At 40.7% G+C, this 18,477-nt stretch overlaps 1 protein-coding gene across 4 annotated transcripts in view; it reads left to right on the forward strand.

The window, feature by feature from the left end:
* NCOA7 (nuclear receptor coactivator 7) overlaps positions 1–16,184 on the forward strand; it is a 144,166-nt gene extending 127,982 nt beyond the window's left edge. The window contains exons 1-6 of one of the 4 annotated variants that reach the window (XM_029223481.1): positions 3,199–5,505; positions 6,776–6,901; positions 8,202–8,354; positions 13,035–13,130; positions 13,583–13,656; positions 14,033–16,184. In XM_029223481.1, coding sequence (XP_029079314.1) covers positions 5,437–5,505; positions 6,776–6,901; positions 8,202–8,354; positions 13,035–13,130; positions 13,583–13,656; positions 14,033–14,168 — 654 coding nt within the window. In that variant the 5' untranslated portion in view covers positions 3,199–5,436 and the 3' untranslated portion in view covers positions 14,169–16,184. Of the gene's footprint in view, positions 1–3,198; positions 5,506–6,775; positions 6,902–8,201; positions 8,355–13,034; positions 13,131–13,582; positions 13,657–14,032 lie in introns of those variants that run through there. The other 3 variants (XM_029223478.1, XM_029223479.1, XM_029223480.1) reach the window with 3 other exon arrangements.
* Positions 16,185–18,477: the final 2,293 nt, after the last annotated feature.

Consider the following 18,477-nt stretch of genomic DNA (forward strand, 5'->3'; position numbering starts at 1 on the left):
TGACCCAGGGGAGAAACAGAGAGTGTGGGACATTTGATGAACTAATAAGAGTTCAGTGTAGCTGGATCATAAGAGTGCAAAGCTGAGGGAGTGGCAAGAAATGAAGCTGGAGATAATGAAATGGCAGATCACGAAGGACCTATGAACTGTTTGTCATAGGTTTGGTTTGGCTGTTTTCCTAAGGGCAGTAGGAAGGCAGCAGTTTGAGCTGTCTTCAGACAGCTTCAACCAGTAGGAGCTGTTTGGAGCCTGGAGAAATAAATACAGATACACATTTTGGAGAGCTTGCTCTTGCTGGCAGGTGTTCATGGAGTTGGACAACACTTGAGGCTTGAAGACCCATTAGGAGCCTCTTGCAGTAATCAATGTTGAGAGAGAACAGTTGCTGAAAGAGTGGCAGTGCAGAAGATGGAAGATGTCAAGATTGATCTCTTGCTTTTTAGAATGGGAACTGGAGGGATCGAGGTACCTGCCCTTCACTGCGATAAGAAGCATAGCAAGAGGATTAGATATAGCAGAAAATGCTCTGTGTTCTGGTTTTAATCTAAATTTGAGGTGTCTGTGGAATGTCCAAGAGACAGCTGAGAATAAAACTTAGGAAAAAGATCTGAAGATATACTTTCGGAAGTGATTAGCAAAGTTGAAGTTGTGAGTGTAGGTGAGGTCAGCCTAGGAGAGTGTGTCCATTGGCAAGGGAGCAGGACTCAGAACAGAACCCTTCAGGATGCCAGCACTAAGGGGCCAAAGATAGTCGAGCCCACAAAGGTGACTGAGAAGGAACAGCCAGGGGAGGGCATGGAAAACAAGAAAAGCCGTGTCTTAGAAGCCAAGGGAAGAGAATTTCAAGAGGGGAGTGTGGTCAAAAATGCCTAATGCTGCAGAGGAGTCAGAAGGTAAGAACTAAGCTATGTCTTTTGGATTTAAAACCAAGGAGGTAATAGTTGGTGACTTTGACAAAAAGCAGTTTCATTAAAGTGGTAGCTTCAAAATGTAGCTACCAGTGTTCAATGAATGAATTGGGGGTGAGTAAGTGGAGCTAGTAAAGGTGGGCAAGCAACTCGAATTTGGTTTTGGAGAATAAAAATGAGATGGAAGGCTGGAAGAAGAGGTGAGGGTGGGGAGAGAGAGACTGTAACGTTTTGGGTGAGGCCAGCGGGAACGGTGGAACAGAAGGTACAGAAGATAAGGGAATAGGAGAGGGATTAAGCGGGAGGCTGGATCCCCGAGAATTGTCCGGGAATGTGGGGGTAGGGATAGAATCGGTCTTAGGTGGTCGGGCAGCAGAAAAGAATAGGATGTGTGCATATAGAATGTAGACTCACTGGCGGTAAATTCTGGCATTGCTCATTTGATTATTTCTCTGCAGCAGGAGGGAGCACCCCCTAGAAGTGAAGGAGGGAAGACTTAGAGGAATACGGAGAAGGTCTGAAGTAGCAACTATAGAGACTAGGAAAAAAGCCAACTGAAGAACTGCAGTAGGATGGCTGTCTGGTATTGAAAGCCCTGGTGGGGTCTGGCACCAGGCTGCAGTGAGGGCAGGTTTTCTCCAGCAATACTCCCAGCCTGGGTTTAGATTCATCAGGTAGGCAGTCAGATCTTCCAAGGCTGGAACTCTGTCAGACTGGGATGATTAAGGATGATGAGGCCTGCCCCTTGGGTCTAACTCCTTCTGGAGTGCCAGGTCCCTTCATATGTGTGTTTGCCCTCACTCGTCCCTTTCTCATTCACTCCCTCCCAGCCCGAATGTGTACATGCACACACACAGCTTTCCATGTCAGACTCCCGTCATCCTTCAAGGTCCAGCTCATGTGTCACTCCTGTGATGCTTTCAGCCAGAGTTACTCCTCCTGTCCTTCCGCAGCCCATTGCTCATAGCTCTGTAGTGTATCGCTCAGCACTTTACTTGTTTGCATGTTTGTCTTCCCACAGTTCATAAGCTTCTTGTTTGAAACCGTTGATTAAAAATATTCAAGCCTATTAGGCTCTCCCTCCCTTGGCTCTTCATATCAACTCCTTTTCTGTCTCTGGCCAGTCTTTCTGAGTATACTTTGCTTGTCCCTTTTCTCATGGTGTTCCCTAGTTTATCCTTGGCTCTCTTTTCTTCTCATCTATTACATCTTCCTTGGACGAGCTCATCGGCTTTCGAGGTTTCTGCTGCTGACTCCCACCTCTGTCTCCTCCACACACCTTTCTTCCAGGCTGCTCTTCTAGAGCACATAGATGCCCCACAGGCATGACTGGGTCTCCACGAGGCAGAGATGGTGTGACACTGGCATTCTGGCCAAGGCGTCAGAGAATATCAATTCCCGTCCTCCTCACCTAACCATCTGTGCCCAAGAGGCCCCCACCCCCATGAGATATGCGCACAGATGAAGCATAGCTAGGAAATGTGTATTTTCTTAGTGAGGCTATGGTCTCTTGCCCAATATGGAGGGCCAGAGAGAAGGTTTAAATTTCACTGGGGATTTAATCCTTTCCCGACTAGGCCTGAATATCTTGAACTGAAGCAGCCCTCTTTTAGGCCTATTCTGCATCTTTCCACTAATCCCAACCTTGAATCTCAGCTCTTGACAACTCCTGTGGGAGAAGAGGCCACACCTACCAGCACCAGAGGAAAAGGAGCTAAAGGGGCACGCAGAGAGAGAAAGGTCTGCTTCCAGATCTAGAGTAGAGTGGGCTTGAGTGAGCCACTCAGACTGAGCCACTGAGGAGAATGAGAGGGCAAATCCCTTTAGAAGGTGTCTCTAGACCTGTAGTGGAAGAGGAAGAAAAGAATAAGGGATGGAGAAGGAGGAAGAAATGGGTTGGCTTGTTGCAAGCTCCTAGTGTACTTGTTAACACTTGGGACATGGAAAGAAAAGATAACTGGAGAGAGAGGTGACTGGACTGTTATCCCTATTTCTTTTTTTTTTTTTTAGATGTTGGGGGTAGGAGTTTATTAATTAATTTATTTATTTTTGCTGTGTTGGGTCTTCATTTCTGTGCGAGGGCTTTCTCTAGTTGTGGCGAGCGGGGGCCACTCTTCATCACGGTGCGCGGGCCTCTCACTATCGTGGCCTCTCTTGTTGCGGAGCACAGGCTCCAGATGCGCAGGCTCAGTAGTTGTGGCTCACGGGCCTAGTTGCTCTGTGGCACGTGGGATCCTCCCAGACCAGGGCTCGAACCCGTGTCCCCTGCATTAGCAGGCAGATTCTCAACCACTGCACCACCAGGGAAGCCCCTATCCCTATTTCTTGCCACATGGAAGAGAAAGTCCAAAAGTACAATGAGGAGAAGAATGCTGTCCAAGCTCCCTCCCACGCAGGAGCAAATTCTGCTTACTAGCATTACCTTAAGGCCAGGCCACTGTGATAGCACTGCTTCGTGGTGGCATTGCTTCTCCTCTGTGGGTGGGGAAGAGGAACCTTCACTCCCCTGACAGGTGTCTGATCCTCAGCATGTCCAAAACGTCTCTTCATCTTTCCCCAAAACTTGCTTCTTCTCATGTATTCCCATCTTAATTAGTGGTGCCCCAAGCTAGAAGCCTAGATATCAACCCAGATTCTTCTCTTTCATCATCATATATAGTCAGTCATCTCTAGTTAGAATTTGTTGATTCTGATCTTACGTAGGGTGGGGACCACTGCCCTAGTCAGCTGTCTGCACCCTTCACTTAAACTCTAGGGCAACTCCAGTCAACCCAACCACTAGTCCATCCTCCATACCCAAGCTCTTTAAATAAGCTTTACTTCCTAATTTTATAAAAGTAACACCTGCTTTTATTATAGGAAATTTGGAAACTACAGAAAAGCACAATGCAGAACATTTAGAAAATAGTATCTAAGCACACATTACTTTTGTACATTTTTTTGGCTCATTTTTTTCTATTTTAGGGTGTTTTCTAGGCGGTAAGGGTGAGAGAGTATTTTTGCAAAATGGGATAATGTTCTATGTATAGTTTGGTATCTGGCTTTTCTCACCTGACATCTTGTGAGAACTGTATCATATTAAAGATTTTGAAGCCTCATTTTAATGGTTACATAATATTTTAAACCTCAATCAGAATTTATTTAACAATTCCCCACTTTTAGGAATCGTGTTGGTTCAAGGTTTTCATAAGGATGAGATGATCTGTAACTCTGACTGTTCCCCTAATTTCCTGAAAGTGATATTACTTAGTATAAGGCTATTGATTTTTTTAAGGCTCCTAGTCTTTTATATAATGACAATTTTCCAGAAATGTGAGGAATACCCTTCTTCTCATTGTGCTTCTGGCAACAGAAAGTACTATTTCTATTATCCCTTTCTTAAAACTTTCGCTAATTTGAAAAGCTGATAAATGATATACTGGAATTGTTTGTGCCACATGCCTGGCAAAGCACCTGGCACTTGCCATCATATAGAAAGCACTCAGTAAGTGTTAGCTGTCATGAAGTGTCAGGCACTGAAAAGAATGCTGTCTCACTGGTACAAAATCCAAGTGATTCTGCCCTAGATTGTGTCTAGGCTCTTGCATTGAGAATAAGTTCTGGCTGACCTGAGACTGGTCACCAATTATCTCCCAGAGCCTCATTAGAACTGACCCCCGGGATGAACTATGTAGTGGCGCCCGATCTCCCAGGGGTACCGGAGACCAAGAGGCCATTTTCGATCTGGAAAACTCACAGATCCCTGAAAATTGATCCAATGGTAATCTACATTTCTTTCCAACCCGCTGATATGTGGTCTGGGCAGTAGAGGAGGACTCATCATGCTTATTAGTCATTAAGATTAATATTTTGAAAGGTTGAAAGGTAAATATTACTTTGCCAGCTCTTCAGAAAACCTGAATCTAAACTAACATTTTTCTCAGCCTCATATAAACCGGATGTTTTTTCAGTTCTTTGAAGTTTCTCATACCTAACAAACATGACGGTTTTGAAGTGAAACGCCATTGTTCTAAGCGTAATGAACCTACTTCTGGTAAAGGCTCCTTTTCATATTTCCTTTGAGATTCAAACTGATGTCAGGGAACACACATAAACTTTTAAAATGAAGGTTTCGCTTTAGGATGCAGAAAAAAAAAATCTGAAAAGGCAGGGCTAGAAAAGCTAGCTCAGCCAGCTGGAGGACAATCGGGAAGAAAAGTACAAGACAGAGAAGAAGAAAAAAAACAACAATGAGGTTTTGTTGTGCTGTTAGGAAACCACCCTTTCAAAGGTGAAAGTGTCTTTTTACAGCCTCGCAGCTATGCCTAACAGGAAGTGTGTGCTTGCTCTAAATCCTAATTTGGGTGTGTTCCTGTAGAAATACTGAACTCTCTCCTAAGGGAAACAGAAACTCAATCATGCAGGAAACTAGATACTGCATAAACAGTTGTAGCTCAGTGTGGCTGTAAGTAACAGTGGTGTGGAGGCAGATAAGAGAAAAAACCTGCACCTCTTTAGAGAGCAAGCAGGCAGTTCACACTACTTCACGATGAGAAGATTGCCTCTGGACATTCAGATTTTCTATTGTGCCAGACCGGACCAAGAGCCTTTTGTGAAGGTATGTTGGAGTCCTGAGGGCTAATCATGTGTCCGTGAATCCTCCAAGCTCTGCGGATAAGATGCTTTGAAATGCTTTCTAATTAGAAAGGATCGTGCTGATATTTCAGCCAGAGCAGGTATTTTATTCACTTTGGAGAGAGAGATGGTGTGGTTTGCCCTTTCCCTTTGGAGTCAAAACTCCATACTGATTTTTTCATTCCACAGCCCCACTTTGTACCTGTGTTAAATGTAGAGTTCCCCCCAAATATATGCTTTATTTAATACATTTAAAATGCTGGATTTGTGATTCTTCAACAGTGTTTTCTTTAAGTAACTGCCCCTTGAGAAGACGGTAAAATTTAAGGGCTAATTTCCTTACCTGTAAATCCGGCTCAGATGACAGCATTTTGGAAACTAAGTAGTCATTGCCTGACAACCTTCACTCAATGTAATATAAATGTTTTTTCTCTATGATGCAAAAGTCATTAATATTTGTACTCAGGAATTTTGGTGAATTAGTTACCTTCTGTCTGTATCCTTCAATTACAAAATAATTTAGTGATTTATCCAGACTTTCGGAGAGGCAAAAGAAAAATGATTTTTAACCTGGTAGTTTATAAGTATATTTATGATGAAATAATAAACGTTGCGTACAACATCATGTTTCTGTTCTCAGCTTTGAAGGAAAGATTATTCTGATGTTTTCTCAACTCTCCATAAAGAATCATACCTAATTGTAATTTAGACTAAAGCTTCGTGTCTCTTTGTATTGTTGCTTTCCGTAGATGTTATCATTTGCTATTTCTGTCAGGGTTGGTTGCTATGATCAGCCTTGAGAGAAAACGTTAGGATTCTTGATTAAAGGACTATCCTTATCTTCCCCATTTCCCTATTTATAGAAGACTTGCTCATAGTATGATATCTGTTAGTCCCTTAACAATTCAAATTTAGATGCAGGCTAATGGAGAATAATTTAGGGCATCTCAAGGGTATAAGTCGCTTGTGGAGTTATACATAATTCTTACTTGATGACTGAGCAATAGTAAAACTGGAAAACTTGTGACTTTAATTTGTACATATTAAGTGCTATAGCTGTACTGTGTTAATTCTCCATTTGCTCTGAAATTGACATTGTGATTAGCCATTTCCCCCAAAGTGCTGGCTCAACTTATGTCCTGCTGCTAAAACCCTACCTGTTACAGGCAATTGTGTACCTGAGGTCCTTTATAGCAGGTGAAGGAAAAGCAAAAATATCGTTTTTCTTGGTTTATTTGTCTTCTCCATTTCAGATCATCACCGTTGAGGAGGCAAAACGCAGGAAGAGCACATGTAGCTACTATGAAGATGAGGATGAGGCCGCCCTGCCGATCCTGCAGCCCCACAGTGCGCTTCTGGAGAACATGCACATCGAGCAGGTGGGTTCTTCCTGGGAACTTAGGATAGGTGTCTTCCAAACCTTAGAACACATTTCCCACCCCTGGCATTTGCTCTTCTCACCTGGGGTGAAGCATGAGCTGAGCTTTAAAGGAAGAAACACCAGCAGCCTAACCAGGGCCCTTCTCTGCTTCTGAAAGGCAGCATCCCTGCCACCTTCTTGGGAGTGCAAGGACTTGGCCAGACACCTACGTCCATTCCCCAAACCTGAACAAAAAGCCATTTCTTGTCTTCAAAACAATTTTTAAAGTGTCCTACTGTAGTCCTAATGTATTTTAATCATTATCCTAATGATTATCGCAGAGTTCCGATGGTTTCAATTTATTGAGCTCAGTAAAAGTCATATAGCAAGTACACTTTACTTGCTTTATGAAAACCACCTACCACTACTAGGAGTAATTTTCCTTTTTCTGTACTTTTTTTTTGTTTACTTTCTATTTTCTGAACATCTCTTACGTGAGTTTTTATGAAATACTACGTGCTTGTATTTGAACTTTAGTAAGGGACCTCTTGTGCTTCCCCCATCAGTCAGCTTAGAAACCTGAATTTCAGAGACCTTAAAGAATCATCAAGTTCAAGTCCCTCAATTTACAAATGCCATCTCTGAAGGCCCAGGAAAGCTAGGCGACTTGACCAAGCAGTTACAGGGATGGAGCTCATGCTGATTCTAGAACTATGTCAAGCATTCTTGAGGACTTCAACATTTTATATAGCCTCCTTTGTGTGTATTTTTGAAGAGATATGCATTATTGATATTTATGGCAGCCAAGTTTAAGTTAAATATTAATGTAAGTGAAAGATACAAGTGTAATGAGGACAGACTACATCTGATTACTAGCATAAAACACCCGTGTCTTCTTGTTCTCACTTTGGTGGGAATTTACAGCTGTCAGTAGCAGCTCTGAGCCTTTGAAGGTTTAGAAAGAACAATTCGAGAAACATGAACTGCTTGGTGAAAGTCAGGTTGAAGTGTAAACAAGAGAGCATGTGTCTAATTCATACCTCTTTATCAAGCTAGGTGCTGTATCTTCAAATATATAGTGGCATAGTGACCCTTCAGGATCATCCCTGAGAGGGAATGCATGCTCTGGGGAGCATTCCTGCGAAGGGATGATTTTCCCTTCTTGGTTTATAGTGGCAAATATTTGCTAGAGTATAGGGGAGCAATATGGAAGTAGTGTAATTATCGAGTTTGAGCCACAGGCATCGGTTTTGTGCTACAAATTCATGAGTGATTTGTAGGCAAACTGTGTATTTACATCTTCATCTTTGGATTCACAGCTGGCCCGACGCCTTCCAGCAAGGGTACAGGGGTATCCATGGAGTCTCGTGTACAGCACATTAGAGCATGGGACCAGCTTGAAAACTCTCTACCGGAAGTCAGCATCACTAGACAGTCCTGTCCTATTGGTCATCAAAGATATGGATAATCAGGTGAGGCTTGTTCCTCTTATAGAGGAACATTTTTTTTTTTTGCGGTACGCGGGCCTCTCACTGTTGTGGCCTCTCCTGTTGTGGAGCACAGGCTCCAGACGCGCAGGCTCAGCGGCCATGGCCCACGGGCCCAGCCGCTCCGCGGCATGTGGGATCTTCCCGGACCGGGGCACGAGCCCGTGTCCCCTGCATCGGCAAGCGGACTCTCAACCACTGCGCCACCAGGGAAGCCCAAGGAACATTTTTTTTAATGAAGCTTTTCAAACCTACACAACAGTAGAGAGACTAATACAATGACCTCTCATCACTCAGATTCTACAGTTAGCAGGACTTTGCCACATACACTTCATTCTTTCCTTTGTTGGCTTTTCTTCCCTGAAGTATTTTGAAGTAAATCCCAATTATTATGTCATTTCACCTCTACATACTTCAGAATGCATCTCTAAAAAAGAAAATGGAGTGTATCTCCAAATACAGTCACATTCTAAGGAATTTTTTTCCTGTACTCATCATGGAGTATATATATATATACTATATATATATAATATATATACTATAATATATATATACTATAATGATATTCTGTAACCTAAAACTGGAGAAGCTGGAAGAAAAGTCAAGTCTAGATTTGGAGATAGTTGCAGAAGGCAGTTCAGTGCCATACCAGAACTTCTTCCAGGTAGCTGAAGTAGTGCCCACCAACCTTGCCTGCATAGTTGCTGAGATGGAGAGCCAGTTAAGGCCATGGTGTGTTGTACCTGAAGGGCCCAGTTGTTACGAAACAGGAGAAAATGCTCTGGACCATTGCTTAGTGCACTTTCACCCACGTTGCTGTCGGTCTTGGAGGCACTGGTGAAATCTAGATATTACCCCCATCTCCCCTAAGCTAATAATTCTTCACTTGGTCAGCCTGGAGTATGAGTGGAATCTGTCCAGGTTTCTTTCATGTACCATCCAGGCAGACTTCTGCTTCACAAAAGGAAAGCATCTTTCAAGTCTGCTCTTTATTCATTTCAACTTGGTCTATATTATAGCAAGAAGAAATTTCTTTACACTTTTTGTAGGTGTCATTATTTTCTCTTCCTGGCATTTGGAAGCAGGGTTTACTTGACAACCATTTATTTATTCATCCATTCAGAAAATGTATAATGACTGTCTGTTAGATGTGGGGCACTATTAAGCATTGGGGAGCTTACTGAGAAGCCATATAATTGGGATCATTTTAGGGGAAATAGATTTTTGCTGTCATAATTTGTCTTGGGAAAAATTAGCAGAAAGAAGGGCACTGTCTTTCTCAACGGTGATCATTCCTGTAAGTAGATTAAGAGTTGTGAGGAATAGTTTAGTTACTATCATTGTTCCTACTGTTATTTACTGATTGAGAACACTTTATTTAATCATAGTCCAAGCTGAACAGTAGGGAGAGTCAAGTTAAAAATTTAAATAATAATAACAAAGGTTTAAAATGGAATTATTTAGGGATTTAGTGAAATGTTTGCAAAGTTAGGTGCTACTTTTTAGATGAGATAGGGCTAGATGGTTTTAGACCACACACACACACACACACACACACACACACACACGTACCTGCACCGTAAGTATAGATTAGTTCTATTAATTTACCAAAAGATAACTTGTTGGGGAATAACTTGTTAGCTCCCAGAGCAGGTTTTGATGCTGCACAGTAGTACTCAGCTTCCTATCAGCAGATATGTAAAGGAGGCCTGCCTATACCTGAAGATTACACTGTTTGTCTAGAGGTATAATCTTACTGGATCTGGTGCCCTGCAGGCATTTGTGTTATTTGAAGGCGTAACTCTGCTTTCCCCACCCCACCTACCCCCAAGGCAAGGATGCGGCTTGCTGTGTTTGGGAACATGATAGAACAACACCTGTAAGTTTATCTGGAAATGAATTATATAAAATTCTAAGATAAAAGCATTACGCATGCAGAATGGCAGGCATGAGGAGTTCTACAGAATCAATCCCCAGTGAAACAATCATTACTGGTGGGAATTATAAAAACAACAATCATTTAAAAACAACAATCATTTAAAAACAACAACAATCTCTGGAAATTGCCCTAAGGGCATACAGCAAGTGAAGAACCATTTATTTAAGAAAATCTAATGAAGCCCAGTAATAATAGTGAGATTCTGTGGCATTTGAAGGCACAGCCTGCTCCCTCCCCCAACCCCTGTTCAGACAGAAGCTTCCTTCTGGGCATGTGTGGACAAGATGAGGATCCCTCAGCTGCCAGCTCCCAGGCAAAGACTATGATATGCCTCCTCTAGGGGCAGGTCCCCAGCATGTCTTATCCCCTACCCAAGATCTCTGTTTCAGAGGCTAAATTTCAGGGCTTTCTTCCTCTGACCAGCCCCTTCTCAGAGGACAGTTGCTCTACCTTCTGCATGGCAGGCTGAGAATACAGGGGTCTCTGCTGCCCTTGCTCCAGCACATAGGGCAGAAGTTCCATGTCAGGTGAGTGGAGCCAAGACCAGTGGCTACTGCCCCTGCCCAGCACCCTGCTCATAAAACAGGATTGTACCTTTGAGAAAAGCAGGCCACTGTCCAGCCCCCAGCTCCAGGGGAAGAGGCGGACCATAAAACATATAGCTCAGAAGCTCTCTCCAAAGGAACTGACGTTATTTAGAAGAACATGGGGAAGGTCAAGCCAAGGGACACTCTAGAGAACAATGAAAATTTTGGTGGTAAACAACTAAGGCTGGTAGTTCCATGAAGGCAGCAAACTAAGCTGTAGACCATCTAGTTTACCAGAGAGAACCGGGGAAAGAGACAGCTAAGGAGAGCCTTCCTGGAGTCAGGATAAACTTCATAGACTGGCCACAGAAACTACCCCTGCAAAGGGGCCCAAATTTAATTGAATGAGACCGTGGAGTAATTTACACCACAAAGCATTGTGGAAAATAATAGAACAATCACCAGGTAATAGAGTCCGATCTATATTAACTTAATTCCAGTGAAATATAGAAATGTTACTCCTATATTGCTCTATGACATCTTTCCACTTTTTGTGGTAATTTTGTTATATTACGTTGATATATATTACAAACTCAACAATAAACTGTTACATAGCTGTTTGTATAATTTTTATCTACTAAGAAAGCTGAGAGAAGAAAGGAGAGCAATTATACATTTATAGGTTTTGTCATATTAACCTTCCTTTTACCACTTTGGGCTATCTTCATTCATTCCCCTGGATTCCTTTGTTCTGTTACTGTCAAACATGTTAAAATTTTCGATGGTATAGACCCAACAATACCATTATTCTACAATTTCTTTCTAAGTTAATTAATAGAAAAAAATAAAATGGACATTTTCTTACATAACCATAATGCTATATACCTAAAAAATTAACAGTAATTTCTTAGTATCATCATACCTCCAGTGCTTAAACAGATTTCCATGATTGCTAAGAAAATTTGTTACTGTTTTTTCCTTGTTCTTAACAGCTCTAGGGACAGGTTTTGGTATGAAGAACATGGGTTAGAAAGAGATTCTAGACTTCTACTCTACCTAATTTTTAGTATTTCAAGGAGCTAGGAACTGAGTGTACTTGGTAAAGAAGAGATTCCATGATGATGATAATCCAATTTAAATTAGTTTGAAAACTTATAAGACATTTTTCAGGTAGACTCCATTTAAAGCGTTGTTTCTTGGGACTTCCCTGGTGGTGCAGTGGTTAAGACTCCACGCTCCCAATGCCAGGGGCCTGGGTTTGATCCCTGGTCAGGGAACTAAATCCCACATGCATGCCACAACTAAGAGTTCACATGCCAAAACTAAGGAGCCAGCGAGCTGCAACTAAGGAGCCCGCACGCCACAACTAAGACCCAGCACAACCAAATAAATAAATATTAAAAAAAAAAAAAAGCATTGTTTCTCAAGTGGGATTTGGAGAAAATATATCAGAATCACCTAGGGACATTTCCAGAATATATATTCTTGCCAGTCCTCACTCCTGCACGCACTGGTCAGGATCTGAGCAGAGGATAGGAAGCTGAAGCAGTGGACATGTGTGTTCTGAAAAGACTACTCCTTCCAACCCCAATAAGAAATAATAGAAAAATCATTGATTCAGATACATCTAAACCACCTTTAAAGCCCACAGTATTATGGAATTGTTACTTTTTTCTTAAGAGCCATTTTGAACTAAGATATACTGGATCAGTCACGTTATTATGCAGTTTTAATAAGTATGTTGAAAACTCATTTTTCGAATCAAAGGAGAGAAAAATTTATTTTCTCCAGGGAAACCTCTGGCCACAATTTTACTTAGAAAACACATCAGAGATATGCCTTCATTCTCTCAACCACTCATTTCTATGTGCAAGATGAATCTTGTTATTTAATGTTTCCAGTATGTCCTCTGTATTCACTAAAAGAAATTTGTCTCTATAGTGGACTTCGGGAGTCTTTTAAAACTGGAGCAATTGTTGGCCTTTGACAGATAAGTTCTCTAAGCCACTTGGGTTCTAATGAGAACTGGGGACATTTTATTTGTTGGATGGTGGTCTTTTTTATTTAGGAGCTCTGATTTAGTAATGATCTTTGCTGAATGAGATCTCAGAATAGGATTGTGCTAAAATATTTCAGAAAGTCTTTTTTTTGGGAGGTTTATGGTTGAAAGTAGATAAGGTTTCTGTTTTCTTTTGACAGATTTTTGGAGCATATGCAACTCATCCTTTCAAGTTCAGTGATCACTATTATGGCACAGGCGAAACTTTTCTCTACACGTTTAGCCCTAACTTCAAGGTACCTAGATGAAAGAAATACCCAACTTCCTGGTGTCACGGTGTCAGGAGGGTCGGTGGGGTTGGAGATGGGGGGCTGTGGTTGGAGCAGCAGCTGTCCCATCCCGTTACTCGAGGTAACCTCATCTGGCCTCACTCTAGCCTGGCCAGCACTTCATGACTGCAGCACAGAAACCGCTTAGATTCCCTCCCCAGGCCTTGGGAACTGCTCTTTTGCATGGTCTAAGATCAGGGAGGGGTTGCAAGTCAGAGCCAACATGTGTCTGAGAGGTCTTTCCTACCTCATAACCCCTTTGGAGATCTCATCCTGGTGTGGGAGAGGTCTGGCCGTCAGGAGCTTCCTCAGCCAATGGGTAGTGCCCTTGCACACACACAGGTACTATGCTCTTACTCCCTCTTCGTGAATTCTCCAGATTGAAATGTCTGTTCTCTGTCTTGTGTTTCTGTCCTAAGGTCTTTAAGTGGAGTGGAGAAAACTCATACTTTATCAATGGAGACATAAGTTCTTTGGAACTTGGTGGCGGAGGGTAAGGTTTTTGTTGTTATTATTAATTACCACCTGACCTGAGTGAGCCTGTTTTGACCCAGGTAACTGAAACTTTGGTGTCAGGTGATTTTAGCTAGTCCATGTGCTTCGATTATTTAGGACAGTGTGGTCTAACACATGACACTAAGAATTGAAGATAAAATGACTTATTTATGTGTCTAAATGAGGGACTACCGCCACCCGTCTTTTAGGAAAGATGGGTCATTTAAATGAAGTAAAGGAAATGTACCTTTTGTTTTACAAGCAGTTTAGGGTTTTGTCTGTCTACAGCATAAAAGAAAGAAGTTGGGGCAAGGGAGGACAGAAAGTGTGCACATAAAATTGAAATGTTTTCACCATTTTATTAACCTTTTCAGGGGACGATTTGGTTTATGGCTAGATGCTGATTTATACCATGGACGAAGCAACTCCTGCAGCACTTTTAATAATGATATTCTTTCCAAAAAGGAAGATTTCATAGTTCAGGATCTCGAGGTATGGACATTCGAGTGAAATTCAGACTGCCTTAAAATACGACATTAAAAAGACTGGGTTCAATCAGCCCTGCTAAAGCTGGCTGGAAGAGCAAGCCCCAGCCCAGACTGCCTCATCCCATCATAGTGCTTTCTTTCTGCCTTCATCTCAGCGTGTGATCACATTGCAGAGAGATTCTGAAAGGTACATGTGGAAGGCAGACGATGAAGAAAGAAATCTGAAGTCCAGATTGTTGAAAGACTTTATACTCTCACTTCCTTCAAATCCATACAGTGAGGAATCAGAATATTTATAGATGTGAGTTGAATGCAATTTTTATTTTTGTTAACTGTGAAAAAGAAAATACTGTGGAAATATATACATTCCTTGTATATTTATCAATATAATTTTCATTACCAAAATGTACAGCATACTGTTGTTAGCCATGGAAAAGTTTAGTCTCATTTAGAAAAATTCAAAGTGCACAGCACTTAAAGGGAATATATGATTTTTAAAAACTGTTTTATTTATTATTTCTAGTATATTGTCTGAAATGTGTTGGCAGTTTTTTCTTTTAATGTGTCAAATTTTGAAATAAAGGAATGTATACATTTTGTGCTATGTTTTGGCAACAAACCCATTTGATTTATATAGTTTTATATTAAATTTTTTTTGCCCTGATTGTTTAGGGTGATATGTATATGTATGTGCTGCTTAATGTCCAAATATATATATGTATACACACATATATATATACACATAATTCTGAATTTTTTAAAACTCAATACCAATGTTTATTGATTTGACTGTTGTAGGCCAGCTTTCCATTTAGTCATTAAAAAGGTACATTTTTAGTTATTTACTCTGAACATAACTGTGTAAAAGAAAAATAAGCTATTTCTCTTAGTCATAAGTTGATATTTACAGAAATGTATACCTTTATGAGCCTAGATTTAGAACAAACCCTGCTTTTGAAAAGAAAATGTTTTGCTTCTTATAAAATCACGTGTTAATAACAAAAATTGTATTTTTATTGGATTTTTTTGCATAATTTTCCCCAAGTTTTTACATTAATGAACAGGCCGCTGTTTGAAATGAGACTGTTTTAATTTCTGTATATTTTATATCAAATGAAAAAAAAGGTCAAATTATCCCAATTGTCTTGATTTCTAGACTCTTTTATTTGAGAAAAATCAATGCAAAGAAATGCATTCATACCAAAATTCGAATAAAAAGTAAAAACTTGTTTTTTAATATCAACTCACTTTCACATCATAAAGCACTCTTTTATTAAAGTTAATAATAAAGACTTGTTAAAATTTTAACAAATATTATTGACTGTCAGACGTTTATGAAAGCCAAAGACTGCTAATGGAAAAAAATGTCAAATGATAGCCAAAGCTGAGAAAGTGGTCTGTCATAAGTTACATACCCAGTGATCTTTGAAGGAAAAATTAATAAAAAGTAGTGTTTATATACCTGCATTTTAAAGAAGTAAACAGTTCTTAGAATGTTGGCCTTAAGCTGGCAGAATATTTCCTTTAGCTTATTCTCTTATTTTAGACTATTTATAAAAGAGAACAAACAAATTGCCAAGTGGCCTCCTGTCAGATCAACAGTTATTTTACTCCACCCACATTCCATGCAAGTTTAAATGAACGCTATAAAATCTTAAGTCTATAGCCTGGGTGCACTTTCACCCAAGTTCTATTGAGAACTCTTGATTAACAACTTATTGGCAGTTTAACCTTAATCTGCTTGTTAAATTATGTGTTGGTATGAGATACCAGGAATGTCTCATGATGATCACGTTTACCATTTATGCCATTTGCAACCATATGCTATTAACGAAATGGTCATTTTGCATATAGTTCACTCCTACCTAGTTTAGTCCATGATATTATACTTGTGAGAGCATATTCAGATGCTGTGTTCTCTATTTAAAACAGTATTGTCCAATCAGAAATGTGTGGCCCTTCATTTATGGATACTGAATATATGTAATGCAGTGCTAGCCCAATATTTTCAATAAAGGAATTTATGCATTCAGTGTGACTTTCCTGAGGATTCATTCAACAAGTATTTATTGCATGCTAGAGCTTTTACTTGAATGAGAGGATGATGAAGTATCCAAGACTAAATAAATAAGGTCCAGTGCTCATGTTTTTATTGCTGCCTTGGAAATTCCCTCTTTGTTCCCCATAGCCACTCTCCTGTTCTTTCATCAGTTCATGAAAACTGCTCCTGTTACAGTTACTAGAGAAAACTCTTGGCCCTGCCTAGCAGTTTCTCTGTTCTTAATCCTAGCTGTTCTTTGAATAGTGACTTTCTTTTTAACATCTCTCTCTTGACCTACTTCCTAACTTCCATGAGAGACACCTTACCTTACCCTCTGATTTTCTTTGACATCCTGTCTCCTAGCCCCTAAAGATGAAGACCTCAAACAGTGTTCGTTCCTTGCCAATTCCTCAGTTCATGAGTCTACTTCAAAAGATGTGGATGGGAGGGGGCAACCAAATGTCTCACCAGACTCTGTTGAAAATGATTTAGATACAGCCCCACGCTACAAGCCACCAGGGACACCCTGAACTAGTGTGAGAAGTAGTATTGGCCTTCATTTGATTTCCCTTTCCTTAAATCCTTTTAAAGTTTTAGAGGCATATGAAACAGGACTAATAAAAGAAGTACTTTCCTTTTGAGGAAGTCATTAAGAATCTCTTAAACCAGAAAGGGAAGCTGAGATTCATGTTCTTCTTAAGATGCCTAACGTATTTTTACCAATATAATCAGATACAGAAAGGTACAGAGGTCAGAAACCAAAGGAAGTTCCAGAAACTAAACAGCTGTACTGGCCCTTTGTTCAAGTATTAAAAGTACCTTTGACTACTTCCTTCTGCCCAATCAGGTCACTCACTCCTCATTCAGGGTAAGCCCTAACCTCAGAGCATCGCATCTTCCTACCTCCTTGCCTATGACCATTATCCATAGTGATCTGCCAACAAAAGGTATCTTAACTGAAAAAATGAGACTTTACAATTCACACTGAAATCTAAAATCCTACTGCCTCCACCCTTCTACTTCAGATCTCTAGTGGTTCAGAATAAAAACCAGACGGAGACTCCCTGGTATGGTCAAGCAAGCATCCAAATGGTGTTTTTTGATTGAATATCTTTGGAGACCTATTTATTTTCTAGATCAGTGCTGCTCAACAGAACATTCTACTCTGATAGAACTGTTCCATGAATGTGCGTTGTCCTTTACGGTCGCCACTAGCTTACCATACTGGTGTTGAACACTTGAAATGTGACTTGGATGACTGAGGAGCTGAATTTTTATTTAATTCACTTAATCTTATTAATTTTATTTAATATTGAAGTATATAAGTTTAGCCACATGTGGCCAGTGGCTGCCATATTGAAAGCACAGCTTGAGATCAAGATTTGGCACAGCCAAATCGTTATGTCATCAGCAATGAACTCAGACTGTTACTCCCTCGCCACAGAGAACCTTTAGTTCTCAGTACTTTGATTTGTCCCTGCCATTATGGATCCTTACAAAACGTGGTACCACCTAAAGTAACAGTGTGTCTCACTGCTTAGGTCATCAACTAATAAAGAGACCAGAGGGTTCAGTTCCCTGATTACACTGAAAACTTAGATCTCTATAGCATTACTGATCCTCATCTTTAATGAAAAATAACGAAAAACCTCTCCCAGTGCCCGGGCCTTGTCTCAAATAAACATTTCCTGCCTTGGCCATCAGTATGTGTTTTGTTGGCATATTGGACATTCTACTGCCATGGAAGTCCTATAGGAGCCATACCCCTCACCAGGCTCCCATCCACAATCACAATGAACCACAAGAAGGAAAAACAATGTATTCCTTATGCAGAATTGTGCAACCAATTTCAGAATCATCAAGGATTAATGAACTGCCCAAAATGCCTCAAACAGTTCTATTCAGTGACCAATCTTCCTTATTAAGCTTGCCAGCTGGGATGCCCAATGGCCCCCTGCACACCCAGAGAACCTGCCTGCCTGTGGAGAAAGTTTTCAGTATCAGCCTGTTAGAATGAAGGGCAATCAAAAGGCATAAGAAAAGAGACGATTAGATAATCTTGGTGTCCTATTTCCCTGTCAACAAGAGCCCATCATTTCATCAACGACTCCACTTCTAGGGTTACGAAAAGTAACCTTGATCTAGCTTAATATAACTCTGAGGTTACACTGAGGAATATGCTAAACAAGAAACACCTACAAGAAACATTCACATTCAACAAACTTGGATGATAAGGCATGTCTTCTCATGTCTCTGCAGCTAAAAAATCCTCCTTACCTTGACATATTTT

Source organism: Monodon monoceros, unplaced genomic scaffold (genome assembly GCF_005190385.1).
Source record: "Monodon monoceros isolate NGI ecotype Baffin Bay Population unplaced genomic scaffold, NGI_Narwhal_1 Super_Scaffold_15, whole genome shotgun sequence".
In the NCBI taxonomy this organism is placed as follows: domain Eukaryota; kingdom Metazoa; phylum Chordata; class Mammalia; order Artiodactyla; family Monodontidae; genus Monodon; species Monodon monoceros.